Below are 17,808 nucleotides of genomic sequence, written 5' to 3'. Positions count from 1 at the left end.
CCGTCGACGCCGTTGGTGCACATCCTCCCTTGTTGCCGCGAAAAATAAACAAGACCGAGCTATTTACGATCTTGGCTTCTCCTTCTTCTCCTTCCACAGGGCCAGCAGACCGACACCGGACACCTTGACGACCTTGAAACGCACACCGGGAATATCACCCTTGGCCTTGCCCTTGCGACCGAAACCGGCCAGGAGAACCTCGTCGTTCTCGTCCACGAAGTTCAAGCAACCGTCGTTGGGGACTGGGAAGAGGAGAGAATCAGTTAGTATTGGGTTGGCAAGGCCCACAAGAGCAGCATTGTCGAATGTATCGTTTTACTCACCGAAAGCAGTGACTTTCTTGCCGTTCTTGATGAGCTGGACACGGACACACTTGCGAATAGCCGAGTTGGGCTGCTTGGCCTCAACACCGACCTTCTCCAGAACAATGCCCTTGGCGTGGGAAGAGCCACCGAACGGAGACGACTTGAAAGCGGTACCCAGGGCACGCTTCTTGTAGGCAAGATCGGACCAACGCTGCTCACGGCGGTTGTTCCGGAGCTTGCGCGCTGCGTTAAGACCACGAGGCTTTCCTTTACCCATGTTTGCTAGAAACGAACAGCGTTAGACAAGATGACACCTTGACAGATTGCAAAAAGACGGCTGGTTCCGAGGCCAAGGGCGAGAGAGAGCAGGCGGTCATCGAATACGTGAGACGGATAGCAAGTTGTCGTTAGAGCAGTGGTCGTACGTGAATCAAGAGCAGTTCCGTTCGTCGGTCGTAATGTTTTCGAATCGTCTGTCGTCGTTTCGTGTTGCGGGAAAGCTGCCGTGATTTCGAATCGCAAAAAAAAAAACGTAGATATTGTCGCCCAGTCACTACCGAATGTTGAAAACCGTCGCTCTCTCGTCGTGGTGGCTCGTCAAGAAGGAAGAATATGCGCCAAGCAAACGTACCGATTCGTGTGTGGTGATCGCTGTGAAGATAGTTTGTTGATGGAGGAGGGAGTTGGAAATCGAGACAAGCAGGAAAACTTCACAACTACAATGGAAACTTTTTCGGGTCGGGGCTGGCAAAAAAATGGAAGACCAAGTACGGGCACACCACCTCCCCTTTCGATCCAGTAGGGTTTTCTCGCCCTACCTTTTCTAATGAAAAAAAGTGGAGGTTTTGGAGGAAGAAAATTCTCTGGCCTATTGCGCGCCTAGAAACGAGCCCCGCAGTCACATGATTACTTTTACATGCATATCTATCTATAAGAATATTGTTTAAATGCATATTTTGCCAGAACGTCAGTGCGCCTCGAAGCTGCCCTGGAAAGCTACCTACATGGCATCAACCAGTAAGGTAAAACACATCGCAGCTGGTTAAAAAGGTCAAATCGCAAGATGTAGCCATGTCTCAGTGGACTAAGGGAAAATCCAAGCAGCGGGGGCCGCCGCCGGCCCTATTTACCAGCTCTTCACCAGCTTCATCCAGCCTCTCGCTTGCAGGTGGAGACACCGGAAGCGGTGCTGTTGGAGGGACAGCCGGGCAGGGCCAGCCGACCAATGCTGGGACTGCTAGTGGGCTCGGCTTGGGTGCTGCCGGTGCATCACCTGGCGGAACCACGGCCGCTACATCCCGCATGCCGTCTCTGCCTACGCTACAACGCACGACATCGCGACTTAGACAGGAGGTCAGCAACGGAGGTGGCGGCGTGAGCACTTCGGGCAGCCCGCCCCCCGCATTATCGGCAAACTCTTCGACCGTACACAGCCAGGGCGCCAGTCAGGGATCCTTGCTTGTGGGTGGCACTGGAGGCTCGGCCGTGGCAACTCAGGCGAGTGGTGCGTACGCTGCGTCTGGAGGTTCTGCCACCAAAGCTCGTGCACCCGCGACGGCGTTTTCTCTTCCTCTCCCTCTACGCCATGCTTCCTCAACACGAGCCACCGATAGGACGGACGCTCTCTGGGCTGAGATGCAGGCGACGCTTGAGGAGGTGGAGCTGTCGGCGTCCGAAGGTACGCGCGTGTTCGGCCCCGACCACGACCAGAAACTGGTGGCACTACGCCAAGCACAGATTGCACTGGCCCAAGCCTGGGCTCAAAGCGAAGCGGACGAGGCCGGCGGTATTGGCGGCGAGGGTATGCTGGGAGAGGGCGAGCTCTCAGCGCACAACCTGCTCAAGGCTGCGACAACGACGGCGACGAGCATGTCGGGTGGTGGTGCTGGAGGAAAGGACGACGAGGTCTCTGCTGGCGGCGGGCTCAAAGGGGATGGCAGTGCCGCCACACACTCGAGAGACAATGTCGAGCGCGTTGCAAACCGCCCATTGGAAGAGGAAACGCAAGTAGATATCTTGCTAGCCCGCAAGCGGCGTGAGGCGAACGACCGCTACTTTCAACGTGTGAACCAGGGTGTTTTGGATGTCGTCGCGAAGCTGGAGGACGTGGCCGACGCAATGCGGGCTGTCGAACAGGAGAGCATGGACATATGGGGTGGGGAGAATGACAGTGAGCAGCAGGAGAGCATTGCGTCATGAGCGAGATAGTATGACTGGGTTTGTTTTTTACGTGCTATTTAGCATGTTCCGGCGAGTGGTTATCTGTCTGCATTTTGAGCATTCTCATGGAAGCGGGATGGCGTTAGCATGCGTGTCTAGACTTCGTTTTTATGACTTTCTAGGAAGGCTCTGAATTTAAGGCCTAATAAAAACACCACGGCTTCATAAAGCCTGCACAATATAGGTCCGTCACATATATACGTTGATGCTAGTTTGCATATGCGGTTATTATCAGTTGGCGCCCATGGTACGAAGTGGCTTACATTCGGCCACTGCTTGATCATTAAATATCATAAGGGACGGTAAGCTACAGTTGTCTCTTAATTACTCAGTGTGCCTTTGGATACGCACAGAGGCCGCTGGTGCCCATCCTGGCCGATGCTCTGGTCGTGCTGGAAAGAAAAAGCTGCACGAAAGCGGCCGCCAGACATGACGAGAGTGTCGGCAAATGACCCGGCGAAATGTCATGGCAGATGCTGCGCCGTACTAACACGGAGTCTATTTGGCCGCGACCGTGATGAGGCATCAGCAACGCTATCAGATGGCACCACTGTCAAGTTGAAAGGACAGTCTGGAACGTGCGGTCGAGCAAAAGGCAGCATATCAACCATAGCTAGTCTTGTGCAGAGGAGCAGGCATGATGTAGGCGGTAGGCGCCGACGACGACCAAGCTCAAGGGGCTACAATGGGAAGCATAGACTAAAGTAAGTCTTTGGCTCAGGTAGAAACTGTGTATGAAGGCAGAACGTTAGCCTGTGAGCTGTGACACACAGTTAAGGTCCAGTTGGTGATCCGACAATCCACAGACAACCAGTGGGCCCCACATCACCGTGGAAGCACCAGACACGCTACACGTCAAGCTGCCTGTTGCCTCTTCTGTCTCTTTTTGCCGCCTGGTCCTGCCGCCTTGCAGCATGTGTGATTACCTCCTGCCCACTGACTAACATGAGCCGCCCGCCATTTATTACTGCCAATCACCGTTTCACCGCCTGGCGCTACTGCACCTTTGCCACAGGCAGAGAGAAGTCTGACCTCATTCATTTCGCCTGGCCCCTGCGACCCAGTTTTGCACCTTTCGAGCTTTTCCACTTTCGCTATTACCAAGCCATACTCGCCAGGCTGCCCACTCACAGCTGGCACCTTCTCCAGCCTGATTCGCACCTTCCCTACAGGACAAGCATCAGCGCCTGCCGCCCCATCAGAGTCGCCGTCCGGCACAACAAGCCTGAAATTTCGAACCTCTGATCTCCACCTTCCTTGACTTTTGGACCTCAACATTATTCCTGCTACACATCTTTCCGACCCATCTGCCATCTTCATCCCATACCGACGTCGTCCTGTTTTTGCATTCGAAGATAGAGCGACATTTGCATCAAACCGCGCGACATTTTGCTTTCTCGCCTCGAATTACACGACCACTTACCATTCACCCTGCTGGTGACCTAGCTCAGCCGGTCTGCGAGGCTGCCGATTTCCGAGAGACCTTCCTGCACGTTTGTCTCTCTGCTGCCGGCTGCCCACCGCTCGGCACCTCTCTTTTATTTCTGCCGTTTGCATAACCGGACCATTCGGACGATTTTCTACATCGAAGCTCGCTTGCTTCTTGGATGCTCGATCCGCGCGGGCGGAGTGATCGCCACCCACGCGTTCGCAGCCGTGGAGGGGGAGATCTGAGCTGAGTTCCATCTTATATCTCGCACTTCCCTTTCCTCCTTTGTTTCCGACTTCCCCCGTTCACGTTCCTCTGTCCTCGACCTCGCCTCGTGTCTCCTACTCGAGCTTCTTGCTTTCCTTGACAGAACCCGCCTGGGCGCCGCCACGATGGGCAAGATTACAAAGTTGCTCCAGCCGAAGCACAGGGAATCTATGGTATGCACCGCCTCTTATTGCCAACGAGCATCTGGAACCGCACCTACGGTTTTTGGTTTTCTGAACTATCTAGTCATTCATCCCGGCTCACTCTCTTTGCTAACCGCTTGCCCTCCCCCTCTAGTCTCCCTGGCTGGCCGAATATGTTCAGTCTGCGACGAACTCGCCGTTGCCGTTACTACCTAAAGTCCTCGAGCAGTTTCCGGCACGATGGCCTTTGCCCCGTGGCGACATGTACCATTGGATCCCGCTTCTGAATCGATTTGACAACATCCTTGAATGCTTTGTTGAAACATACGAGCTCCGGGATGCCCCCCAAGCGCGCGACTTCGCAAACGAGATCCTTCTCCAGACAACGACACACCCCATCGATTTCCGCGACAACCACAAATGGGACTCTGTTGAGCTAAGAAAGCTGGGCTTTGAGGAGGATGCCGACGCCCAGTTGATCTTGGCTGTGCTCAAGTTCACCCGGAATCTGCTGCAGCACTGCGGAAACCGTAGCATCTACGCGAGCAGCTCGCACCTCAGCAGCCTCCTCAACTCGTCATCGCTGCAGATCCTGAAAGCTTCCCTGCACGTCGGCCATGAGTTGGCCTTGCGGTACCATGCCAGTTACAAAAGAACGAGTACTACGTCGCGCGCGTTCCACTCGGCCCTACTGCAGAACCACTACGATATGAGCTTAGACAGAGTTCAACAGCTGGCTTTGCCCTTTGTCAAGACGCCGCTTTCTGGGTCCCTTGCATCGACCGCGCCCTTTGGCAATTCCGCCCCCACGCTTCAGCGCACGCCCTCGACACCTGCGCCGGGTGCTTCCAGCTCGGCTGCGGCGGCCGCCGCTCCCCCGGCCCCGCCATCGACAGGAAAGGGCAAGGAGAAGGCACATGGCGAGTCATCCAAGGCAATAACGACCATGTACTCCAATGACTTTGTTTCGATTGCTACGGATGGCCCTGCCAGTGCTGCACCCACTGATGCGACCACTTCAGCTTCCGACGCCTCGTCCTGGAGCTCCTGGGGCGATATCAAAATCACGTACTACCCGCAGCACAAGTCGCGACAACAAGACGGCCTTGGATCCGACTCGCAAGAGTTGTCTCCGGGCCAGCCACAAAGCGTCCATGATCGCACGGGTTACTCTTCTATTCCCTCTACCCCGACACCGCTGCGCCGTGCGTCCACTGTGGGCTCGGATCGAACCCCAAGAGTATCTGGCCAAGCCGCAGAGGATGCGTCGTCGCCCTTGACCCATGCGCTAACCCGCACGCCTGGCAATGCCGCTGCTGGAGATGAGACCGCTGTTTCAGGCCAGCGCTATTTTGAGCTCCCGTCCCGCGTTGTGCAGTCTTCGACCATCTATGAACTCATGGCTCGGTGTCCTGCTGATATGCCTGAGACAGCCCGGTACGAGTTGCTGAGTCGTATCCGCATCGCCAAGGCTTTGCTCGGTTCGGAAGAGTCACGGCAGCTGGCTTTGGCTGTTCGTCTCCTCGCCATCACCAATCTCGCATTCATCCATCCAGAGACTGCATTCCTCGAGCAGGTGTTGAAGCAAGATGCAGAAGAGCCTAGACGATTTCAGCTCACCTACCAGCTTGCCGAACTGATTCGCCCCGGCGCCAGCAAGTCCCCTGTTCCGATCTGGCTGCAATCTATTGCGTTGCAACTTCTTGAGAGTCTGGCTGGCTTTGCTTCTAAGACCAACGATGTCATGTCAGCAGTCAATGCAAGCGTCAACCACGGTGTCCTTCTCTACGTTTTGCGCAAGGCTGTTGCGGACATGAAAGAAGACAAGGACGAGAGCCCCGAGGATACAATTCTCCATGACGACTGGCGCAAGCAGCTCTTCTCGCTCACACTTCATTTGACGGCTGGTAATCGAATGCAGGACATTGTCGGCGCCGGCCTTATGGATATCCTTGTTGATGCTCTCAAAGTGCGGTCGCCCGTTGCAGAACGCAATTACCTCGTTGTTGTGACGTTTTTAGACACCGTCGTGCTCAATTTCCCGACGTCTTTCCAGCCATTTGCTGCCGCCCACGGTCTAGATGTCGTCTCGCAGCTTCTCGTCGATACAGTCGCTGCCGCCAAGGCTGCTGTCCAACGGGGTGAGATTACTGGCCGCGAAATGCGCTGTAGCGTCATTGACTACGACATTCCGTTCTACCTGCAACAGACGCTCAAGTGGCTACTCAAGTTTATCTACCATCTCATGGCTAGCTCGTACCAATTCGGCCCCGGCAACGATCGACTTCTCCGCAATCTCGTTGATAACTCCCAGCTTCTGCAGAGCTTGCGTATTATTCTCGAGAATACCGCAATGTTTGGCTCGGTTGTCTGGACAAACGCTGCGACCACGTTGAGTCATTTTATTAACCATGACCCGACAAGCTTCGCTGCCCTATCCGAGTCTGGCCTGATCCAGAGCTTTCTCGAGACCATCACAGGCCGGCCACTGCCTCCCGCCTCATTCCCCAAGGCATCTGGCGAATCCACCGATAAGGGAAACGGAGAGAGTGCCGACAACAGCGGATCTGGTAGTGGCGATGGAAACGGGAGTGCTGCTGGCCCTAGCAATGACCGGGGCAACGAAGATCATGGAGATGGTGATGATCACGAAGACGACGACGAAGACGATGATGACGACGACGATGACGATAGGGATACAACGTTGTCAGACGAGTCCACGCCTGATGAGACAGATGCCCGCAAAGTTCCCTTGACCCGTGAGGAGCTTGCTAGCCCCAGAAACTGGACTCTTGCCGGCGGCATCCTACCCTCGACTGAAGTCATTGGCTCTATCCCATCTATCCTCAACTCCATATCGTTAAATAATGTCGGACGGAAAATGGTCATGACGTCGGGCGCGTTGCAAAGCTACTTCGAGATCTTCGAAAGCCCCGCCCACGTTCGTTGCATGGAGACTGAGACCGGCTTGCCCTCGACAATCGGTACCAACTTCGACGAACTGGCGCGTCACCACCCATCTCTACGGCCGCTGATTACAACGGCCGTCTTGGACATGGTCAGCCGTGTCGGTTATTTGTCTGAGACAAAGGCACAGACCGATTCGTGGGGCATCCGGCTTCTCCCTGTTCCGAAATCTACAAAATCTGCGCCGACTGGTGAAGCGAGCAATAGTGTCGAAGACGTGGACATGGCCGACGCGAGCGGTTCTGCTGCAGTTCCTGCAGCAGGCAATAGCGGTGCGTCGATCTCGACAGAAGGTACAGGCACTGCGCCTCAAGACGCCTTGAACTACATCACTGCCGCGTCCCTCTTCTTGAATGTTTACCTAGGCAATTCGACCTTACAGTCCCTGTTCATCAAGCGGGGAGGCATCGAGATTTTGTTGGATCTTGTCGAGTCCCCGGGATTGCCCTTCATTCAACCCACCGCAATGATCTCGCCGACATTCCTTCAGATCTTTGCCCAAATTCTTGAAAAATCCCCGATTCTCGGCGTACCAGCCATGTTTACACGCATGATGAACGCGCTGGACGCCATCAATCCTCTGGTGCTACCCTACACAAAGGACAAGAATGAGGAGGGAGACAAGATTGAAGATCAAAAAGTCGCCGACGACAAAAAGGGCAAACTCATCGAGGGCAGCGACAAGACCTCGAAGCCAAATAAGAGTCGGTCTGTCTTTTCACTTTTTGTCCGGCCCGATTTCCCCGCCGCCACCCCAGAGCAGATTGCCGCCGGGACAACGACTTTGAAGGCTCTCTTCAGGGTTAGATATCTGCTGTACCTCATCCAAAGTTGCTTCCCCCTCAACCGCCAAGGCACCACGTCCATGTATCCAATTGTTCTTTTCGACTATTACAAAGAATTTGTTCGGCGTCTTGGTCCCCTTCTTTCGTTCGTTATGGGTGAGGAAGCTGCTCTGAGTGCCGTTGTACCCGAGAATTGGACCCGAGCACATATTCCGGCCTTAGAAGCACTCCGCAACTCTGTGGGTGCTTCTGCATCTGCTGCTGCGACTACGAGTGGCGCTGATGCGGTGAGCGAGGCTGAAGAGCCTGCGTTTGCGGATGTCTTGTCGAACACAGCCTTTACGCAACCCGACAATGTGGACGACGCTGCGAACACCTTCGGTGCTGTCGAACCTAGCAGCTCGTCATTGGCGCACCCGTCAGCTGACAAACCAACGAAACAGGAGATGGCGTCCGACAACTACCAGAACTACCAGACGATGCGAACCCTTTTCCGGTCCTTCCCAACGGTGATTGTTCCCGATCTACAGGCTATTGGGAAGTCCTTACTACCTCGTAGAGAGCGCGACTCGTTCGTACGGGGCCAGCACTTGGAGATTGCTGAAATCTTAGCTCTGACCATTCTGGATCAGCTCAAAGCCGTGGATGGAAGTACCGTTGCCAGCCAGAAGCATCGAAAAGTCATTCTGGAAGCTGTACAAGACCTACTTGTCGATCCGACACGGAACAGCGAGCGCCCAGATGGTACTTCGACGTCCTATGTTGTTATCCCTGTTCTTTTGGCTTTTAAGAAGCACGGTGGATTTGAAACACTCAATGCGCTGCTCCGCTCGTTTACCGAAACCATCAACAATGGTTCGCAAGATCGCAACAACTTGACGAAGTTGTATTTTGCTGCCATCGGCATGAAGAGCATTTTGGATCTATACGCGGTCATTGTCAATCCTAAGAACATCCAGGACTCGGCGGGTCAAGTCAGCGTTTTCTCCCGGTCTTCAGAACGACCATATAACCAACAGCCGGCCAACCAACTGGTTATCGAAACCTGGATGGCTGTCTTGCCGGTTGTGTCCGAGCTTTGGCAATCGCCTGTCCTTGAAAAGATCTCGACCACTGTTCTTTCTAGGCTCATTGAGATCATGAAGACGATTGCCTCCGTCGATCTTGACCACGGCTACTACACGCGCGAATCAAGACCAAAAATATCGCCAACTGATGTTTTCGGCGATTCTCATATCCCATTCCCGTGGAGAGACAACGAGAGCCGCATCATTCGTGCCCATGAGCGAGACAACTTCAGCGAAGACCTTGCTGTTGAAAGCATCTACCGTGCCAACGGCAACTCGGACCATGCTCTGGAGTACGGACGAGCGGTTGTCCAAGGCCTGATTCGATCCCGCTACCCCGTACCCGCCATTGATGTCCGGCCGCCCGAGCCAGCCGCACCTCCAACTACGACGGGTGGCAACGGGGAAGGTACCTCTGAGGCAGCGCAAACATCTGTTCCGGATGATGGCGTTGATGTGACAGTTGCCCCAGTCGCTGGGAGCTCTGGTGAGCGCACAACTACAGCGCCTAGATTGCCATTTTCAATGGACGTGATGGCACTCGACAACCCTCGTAGCTCAGAAGACCTTTTGATTGAAAATCTCTTGGACGACGCTGAGTTCGCCCTGCCAAGAATTCCCATGCCTCCACCTCCACTGAGTCCACCCCAGCCTGGTGGTTCCAGGAGTCACAGCAGTAGCAGCAAGAAGGATGCTTCTGATTCGCCTGTTGTATCCGATGTGCTTTCCAAAGAAGACGTGATGGAAAAGCGTGCCGGTTTGCGCAAGGATCTCGTCGACCGCTGTCTTGCGGTTATTCAAATGCACCCCGATTCCGTGCAAGATATTGCCGAGCTTATTTCGGCGAGCGTGCTCCAGCCCCTAGATCTGGAAGAACAAGGCACCAACGCGCAGCAGGAGGTCGGCGAGACCCTGACAGAAGCGCTTATCTCGTTTGCCATTGACGACGAGAACAAGAAGAAACATGCTGCAAGCATCTCAGCGTACGCCTATCTGTTGTGCCTGCTGATTAATGATACAAGCTCCTTCTTCGACTGTACCCTCGATATCCTTAGAAACAACATCGATGAGTTACTTGGCTTCCTCCGTGTTCCACTTGGAGGCTCAACGGAGGATTTACCCGCTTGGTTGTCCCACATCTTCTTGCTGTTTGAGATCCTCTTAATCAAGGACGAGCAGGAAACTGGGGTGGAGTGGATCTTCCCGACTTTCGACTCCGCCGAGGTCAAGGACTTGTCGTATAAGCCGCGCACGGTCATCCTTGATGAAAAGCAGCGAAACGTCTTGCTCGACTTGACTCTCGACATTCTTCCACGCATCGGCAAAGACGACAGCTTGGCCGTTTCGGTCAGCCGGGTTCTTCAGATCATGACGAGAAGACACGACGTGGCTAAGATTGTTGGCGAGAAGAAGAACCTTCAGAGGTTGTTCCTCATGGCAAAGCAGTTGTCCGGAATTGGGGCTGGCGGCTTCTCTGAAACACGATTGAATGTCTACATTGCCACTACCCTGCGTCACATTATCGAAGACGAAGAAGTGCTCCGCCAGATCATGACGTTTGAGATCCATTTGTTTTTCGAAAACGCTTGGGTTCATCGGCACCAGCGTACCCACGACTTGCAGACCTTCCTCGACGTTTTTGCTCATATCGCGTTGCGAAACCCCACAATTTTCATCTCTGTGTTGGGTGATCTGGTCTATATGACGCGCATAACAGCAGAGTCATTACAGCGGCACAATTTTATGATCGCATTGAAGGATAGTGTCGCTGGGGTGACAGAGGGCGCTCAACCGAAATCGGGAACGACCGCATCCCATGACGATTCTTTTGGACCGGCGGTGCAAGCAACACAGGAATTGAATATCAACGATGTGCGACCATCAACGGAAACGGATACTCCAGGCCAGACTGAGACCAGTGCTGATGGGTCTACGAAGCCGGCAGCCAGCATATTGGACAAGGACATGCCCGATGCGCCAACGAAGCCTGCGGAAACGTCTGTCGTGGAGCACAAGCGGCCCGTTGTCGAAAACCCTGATGGCGTGATCACATTCTTGCTTGAGCAGCTGATGACGTACCAAAAGGTTGACGACGCGGAAACGCCAGCTGCAAAGGAGGCAGCCAAGGTGCCGTTGGGCTCAGACATTCCTATCACTGCAGCCCCGACACCGAACCCTACCAGCGAGGCCGGATCCGCGCCGTCCACGCCGGTTCCTTTCGCGTCTGTTGCAAGCAGCCTCGAGCGTGATGTTGCTGCGTCGGCTTTTCCTGCTGGAGTGAAGGACAAGGACAAGGCGGGCCAAACTTTCCGACCAAGTGACTACCCGATTTTCGTTTATCGAGCATTCTTGATCTCATGCCTAAGTGAACTTCTTCGGAGTTACTCACGGTCCAAGATGGAGTTTATCAACTTCAAACGCGGCATCGCTCTTCAGACTTTCACTCCAGTCAAGCCTCGGACTAGTGTGCTAAACTACCTTCTCAATGATATTTTGTGCGCAGGCAGCAACAGCGGCCAGACGAACCCCCCCGAGACCATTGCGGCAAAGAAGAAGGCAGCACTTGCGGACCAAGCGAAACGACTTTTGACCGCCCTAGTTGAGAAGACGCCAGAGAAGTTTACGGCAAGAACTCGCAGCATCTACGAGTTTGACGAGGATTTGGACCTCCAATTTGTCCGGCGCTTTGTCCTTGACACAATACTGAAAGCGTACAAAGAGGCCGCTAACTCGTCGGAGCCAATTGATGTTCGCTACGGCAAGATGTCTGCCCTGGGCGAGCTCATGTCTGCTATGATCGGTGCCGACAAAGAGCGCTCGTCCATGCCTTATGCAGAATCGCACTCGTACATGCAACTCCGGCGTCTCATGTATGAGAAAGGATTTCTCGCTGCCCTGACACACTCCATTTCCGACATCGACCTGGCCTTCCCAGGTGCGAAGCGCACTCTGAAGCATGTTTTGCGCGTCCTCAATGTCCTCACCGCAACAGCGATTATGTTGAGCCGTACCAACATCATCCCGTCATCTGCCTCGGCAGATGCAATCGAGTACGATGTCATGTCTTCATCATCTCTATCGGATATGGAAGATGATCGCGAGGAGACACCCGATTTGTACCGCAACTCGTCACTCGGTATGCTTGAAGGTGGTGATCCGGACGACGAAGAATACTCAGACTCTGAACATGACGATATGTACGACGACGAGATGGAGTATGACGACGAGATGACTGATGACGGCGAAGAAAACCTTAGCGACGAAGATGACGACGAAATAGGCCCTGTCGAAGGCCTCCATGGTGAGCCTGGCGTCGTTGAGCTGGTCATGGACGACGGCGAAGACGACGAAGACGACGAGGACGATGAGGAAGACAGCGACGACGTCGGCTCCGAGGAGGATATGGAAGACATGGAGGACGAAATCGAGGAGGTCATTGAGGACCTTCACGAAGACGACATTATGGAGGACGACGGAGCTTCCGAGTGGGAGAGCGAGTCTGAAGACGACGAGGAGGCTGATGACGACGATGGCTATGACGATGGTTACGAAGTCGAACCGGCTGGGCATCTTCACCAAGTACAGATCATCCCTGACGGCGACAGAATTAGCCGCTTTGACGAGATCGTCCGAAATATGAACGCTGATTTCGGCGGTGATGACGTTGAAATCGACCACTATGACGACCCTTATATCGAAGATGGCGTCGAAGAGGAGGAGGACGATGAAGACGATGATGGCATGGATGAGGAAGACTACATTTATGACCAAGACTACCCTAACGAGGACTCCTTGGCACAAGAAGATCCTGCAGGTCTAGCCTGGGAGACAATGATCGCCGACCCCCACCGCCATCATCATTCCCACCACGACCATGGGCACCCGTATCCCCTTCATCGTCACCATCGCTTTGGTGGTAAGTGTGATTCTTCTGGGCAACTTCTTGCCACAAATATGCATAATGGTGTTTCTTCTGTTAACCTTCTTGTTCTGCAGCCGACTTCACCAACCTTTTCCGAAATGATCGCACCGGTCGTCACAACGCCAACGAGGGCATCAACCCCATGCTACGGCGGTCGCGTGGGGGAACTCGGGACGGTCAACGGCTACCATCAACTATGTTCCGCCTCGGTCTGCCAACAGGTCTCTTCACTAGTGCGGATAACCCCATGGCTCTTCTTAACGACTTGATGAACAACTTGCCCGTTCTCAGCTCTGGACGAGCTGGCCAGCCTCTCCATTTCCAAATCACACAAGGGCCGCATGGTGAGCTTAGGGAAGTGAGCATGCCTGTTCCTCATGATTTCCGCGCGCATCACGACAGCCGCACATCTGACTCGCGTCGCGACACGAGCGGAAACACCGAGCCTGCTGCAGCCATCGCCTTCCGGCCTTCCACGACAACTGACCGCTGGACATCGGAAGCTCGCGTGGTGTTCGGACCCAACGTTAGTGAAGGCATTCGCCCTGCAATTTACACTCGCATCCTACGCGCCCTGATTCCCCCGGCTATGGAAGAAGCACGCAAAGAACGGGATCGCAAGCTAGAGCTTGAACGCCAAGAAGCGGAGCGGAAAGAGCGTGCAGACAAAGAACAGAAGGAACGCGAAGCTAAGGAAGCTGAGGAGCGCGCTCGGAAGCAAGCAGAAGAAGAGAAAGCTGCTGCTGAGATTGCTGCCGCTGCCGCTGCTGCTGCAGAAGCCGCTGCCTCTGAAGCTGCTGCCGCCGCCGGCGACAATGATAACGACCCAGACGCCGACGAGGATGCACGGGGCGACAGGGACACTTCTGAGCCCATGGAAGGTGTCGAGACGAACGCTGGTGCCGATGGCGAGGACACGAACGAGGCACCAGACGTCGCCGCGCAGCCAGAACAACCACAAGAGCGTGTCATGGCTATTATCCGCGGTGCCGAAATGGATATCACCGACCTCGGCATTGACCCTGAGTATTTAGAAGCGCTTCCAGAAGAGTTCCGTGAAGAGGTTATTGCACAAGCGCTCACTGCTCGCCGTTCAGAGGCGCGCCAACAGGCAGAGACGACCGGCGAGCTTGACGAGAACTATAACGCCTTCTTGGATGCCTTGCCCGACGACCTGCGCATGGATATTGTCCAACAGGAACAGCAAGAGCTCCGCAGGCGTCAACGAGAAGAGGACCGTCGCCAAGCTGGCAATGCAGCTGCGGCAGACAATGCCGCGCAAGAGGAAATGGATACGGCGAGTATTCTCATGTCATTCCCGCCGCGTCTTCGTAACGAGATTCTACGCGAACAGGGCGAAGAGCTCTTTGATCGCCTGCCACCGGAGATGGCAGCCCACGCAAGAAACCTGCTTGAACAAGAACAGCCGCCAGTGCATCGCGCACCTCGCCTTCGGGAAGGACTTGGCCGCAGCCACTCTGAACGTGCAAGTGAACTCGCTGGCGGTCCATCTGGTCGTGCTGGTGAGTCTGCAGCCGACAACAAGTTGGTGGCCAAGATTGAGCGGCGTCCTGTGGTGCACATGATGGATCGGTCTGGTGTTGCCACCCTTCTGCGTCTCATGTTTGTGACGCAGCAGGGAACGACACGGACTTGCCTCTTCAATCTATTCATTGATCTGTGCCAGAACAGGCAAAGCCGCCTTGAGATCATCAGCACTCTTCTTCATATCCTTCAAGATGGAAGCTCGGATATGGACGCTGTGGAGCGGTGCTTCAACCAACTTTCTGCTAAGGCAAGACAGCCTCCGAAGGACAAGGAGAAGGATGCAAAGTCTGGCTTTGGCAACGCTTCTTCCAGCACTGTGACGACGACCCCTGGCACCAGTGGCAGTCTTAAGCGGGCTGCCACCAACACATCTTTTGCTGGCCCGAGCTCTCTCCAAGCATCTCATCTGGATAGCTCGCCCCTGCTTATCGTGCAACAAGGCCTTGACCTTCTTGTGGACCTCTGCAGCCGCAACCAGCACATCCCATCCTTGTTCCTGACGGAGCATGACTTTATCGGGTCGTCTCTTAGGAAATCGTTTGGCAATCGCAAGGCCAAGGGCGTCCAGTCCAAAGCGTCGCGTTTTGGCATCAACTCACTCCTGCTACTGCTTGAGAAGAACCTCGTTATGGAGAGCTCGTCCGTAATGCAGCTGCTTGCCGAGCTCCTGAACAGAGTGACACAACCTCTGCAGGCTCTCGAACGTGAACGTCGTCGCCGCGAACTGGCCGAAGAGCAGAAGCGCAAGAAAGAAGCTGAAGCAAAGGATTCCGTTGAAGACAAAGAAAGCGAGGACCCTGAGGGCAGTGAAGGTGCTGCTGCTGCTGCTGCTGCTGCGACGTCCGCTGGCACGACTGCGGCTGGGACCAGCGCCGCTGAAGCAACCGCCACGCCTTCCGCGGCCGCTGCTGCCGCAGGAGACAGCACAGCATCTACATCCAAGTCGGCAAACGCAGCCACGAGCGCAGCGGACCAGCAGTTGGCCAAGGAGCGCGACTTAGTGACTCCCTTCATTCCGGATTACAACCTGTCTCTCGTTGTCAATATCTTTGTTGCGCGGGAGTGCAGCTCCAAGACGTTCCAGAACACGATCTCGACAATCAAGAACCTGTCGTGCATTGAAGGCACTAAGCAGCGCTTTGGCCAGGAACTTGCACGCCAAGCGAAGACGCTGAGCAACAACATTCTCCGCGACTTGGACGAGCTGCTGCCTTACATCGAAGCAGCCAAGACGGGCACGGAGATTCAGGGCATTGCGCTGGCTAAGTTTTCCCCTGGCGCTGCAGAGCAAAATAAACTGCTGCGGGTGCTCACCGCGCTCGACCACCTATTTGGTGTCCAAGCCAAGAAGGCGGAGGCGGAGAAGGACGACGCCGCGAACACCCCTGACGTGGACGAGGAGGACTACATGGGCAGCCTCTACCATAACGCGACCTTCATCAAGATGTGGGGCCGCCTGAGCTCGTGCCTGAGCGCCATCCGGCAGCGTGACAATATGCTGAATGTTGCAACTATCCTGCTTCCGCTGATCGAGTCTTTGATGGTTGTGTGCAAGAACGCAAACCTGCCGGAGTCCAGCGAGGCGGCTTCCACCCAACAGATGTCGCAAAGCCTAACACTGGGCGGCAAAGACAAAGAGTCTGGCGGCTCCAGCAACGACAGCATGCTGCTCCTGTCCAGCCCTCCGCCGGAAAGCCGCCCTGTGTGGGATCTATTCTTCCGCTTCACAGAAGAGCATCGGCGCATCCTGAATGAGCTTGTCCGCAACAACCCCAAGCTCATGTCGGGCACCTTCTCGCTGCTGGTCAAGAACCCCAAGGTGCTTGAGTTTGACAATAAGCGCAACTACTTCAACCGCAGCGTGCACGCCAAGACAAGCGCCCAGCACCAGCGCCCCTCGTTCCCGCCGCTGCAGCTCTCGGTCCGCCGTGACCAAGTGTTCCACGACTCGTTCCGTTCGCTTTACTTTAAGTCAGGTGACGAAATGAAGTACGGCAAACTCAACATCCGGTTCCATGGCGAGGAGGGTGTTGACGCCGGCGGCGTGACCCGCGAATGGTTCCAGGTGCTCTCGCGGCAAATGTTCGATCCAAACTATGCCTTGTTCATCCCCGTGTCTTCGGATCGCACAACATTCCATCCAAACAAGCTCAGCGGTATCAACGATGAGCATCTCATGTTCTTCAAGTTCATCGGTCGCATCATTGGCAAAGCTCTGTACGAGGGCCGCCTACTGGAGTGCTACTTCAGCCGCGCCGTGTACAAGCGGATCCTTGGCAAGCCAGTGTCGGTCAAGGACATGGAGTCCTTTGACCCGGAGTATTACAAGTCGCTGGTGTGGATGCTGGAGAACGATATCACGGACGTCATCACCGAGACCTTCTCAGTTGTCGACGACGAGTTTGGTGCCACCAAGGTCGTGGACCTAGTCCCCAACGGTCGCGACGTAGCGGTAACGGAGGAGAACAAGCACGACTATGTGCGGCTGGTGGTGGAGCACAAGCTGCTGGCGTCAGTCAAGGACCAGATGAGCGAGTTCCTCAAGGGCTTCCACGATATCATTCCTGCCGAGCTCATTTCTATCTTTACAGAGCAGGAGCTCGAGCTGCTCATCTCCGGCCTGCCAGACATTGACATCGACGACTGGCGTGGCAACACGGAATACCACAACTACAACAGCGCGGCGCCCCAAATTCAGTGGTTCTGGCGGGCGGTGCGGTCCTTTGACAAGGAAGAGCGGGCGAAGCTGCTTCAGTTCGTGACAGGCACGTCCAAGGTGCCGCTCAACGGCTTCAAGGAGCTGGAGGGTATGAATGGTATCAACCGCTTCAATATCCACCGCGATTATGGCGACAAGGACCGGCTGCCCAGCTCGCACACGTGCTTCAACCGTATGTGGTCTCCCCTCCTGTCCATTTGATACTCATCCGATACGTTTTTGCTAACCATTTCTTTTATAGAACTCGACTTGCCTGAATACGAGACCTATGACGCCATGCGCTCTCAGCTGCTCAAGGCCATCACTGCTGGTAATGAGTACTTTGGTTTCGCGTGATTTGGTGAATGGGAAGAAAAGAGACATAGTGCAGACTCTCGAAATGTTCAGAGAACATCGGTCTGACCACAAAGGAGTGGACATTCTCCTATGGTTGTTC

At 54.8% G+C, this 17,808-nt stretch overlaps 3 protein-coding genes across 3 annotated transcripts; 2 read left to right on the top strand and 1 right to left on the bottom strand.

Annotated features, from left to right (window-relative positions):
* Positions 1 to 63: 63 nt before the first annotated feature.
* On the bottom strand, positions 64 to 582 carry SPSK_09923 (small subunit ribosomal protein S23e; the record flags this gene model as incomplete). Its single annotated transcript, XM_016736490.1, has 2 exons — positions 64 to 242; positions 324 to 582. The coding sequence occupies 2 exons, from the start codon at positions 580 to 582 to the stop codon at positions 64 to 66; spliced, it is 438 nt and encodes a 145-aa protein (XP_016586777.1).
* A 794-nt stretch (positions 583 to 1,376) lies between these two features.
* Positions 1,377 to 2,504, top strand: SPSK_09456 (uncharacterized protein; the record flags this gene model as incomplete). Its single annotated transcript, XM_016736028.1, has 1 exon — positions 1,377 to 2,504. One exon carries the CDS (start codon positions 1,377 to 1,379, stop codon positions 2,502 to 2,504), a length of 1,128 nt encoding a protein of 375 aa, XP_016586776.1.
* A 1,842-nt stretch (positions 2,505 to 4,346) lies between these two features.
* SPSK_08256 (E3 ubiquitin-protein ligase HUWE1) lies at positions 4,347 to 17,708 on the top strand (the record flags this gene model as incomplete). The annotated part of the gene is made up of 4 exons (XM_016734862.1): positions 4,347 to 4,394; positions 4,519 to 13,099; positions 13,180 to 17,544; positions 17,614 to 17,708. The coding sequence occupies 4 exons, from the start codon at positions 4,347 to 4,349 to the stop codon at positions 17,706 to 17,708; spliced, it is 13,089 nt and encodes a 4,362-aa protein (XP_016586775.1).
* Between the last annotated feature and the right edge of the window lie 100 nt (positions 17,709 to 17,808).

Source organism: Sporothrix schenckii (assembly GCF_000961545.1).
Source record: "Sporothrix schenckii 1099-18 chromosome Unknown Cont44, whole genome shotgun sequence".
NCBI lineage: Eukaryota > Fungi > Ascomycota > Sordariomycetes > Ophiostomatales > Ophiostomataceae > Sporothrix > Sporothrix schenckii.
This window is presented reverse-complemented; position numbering and strand designations above follow the sequence as displayed.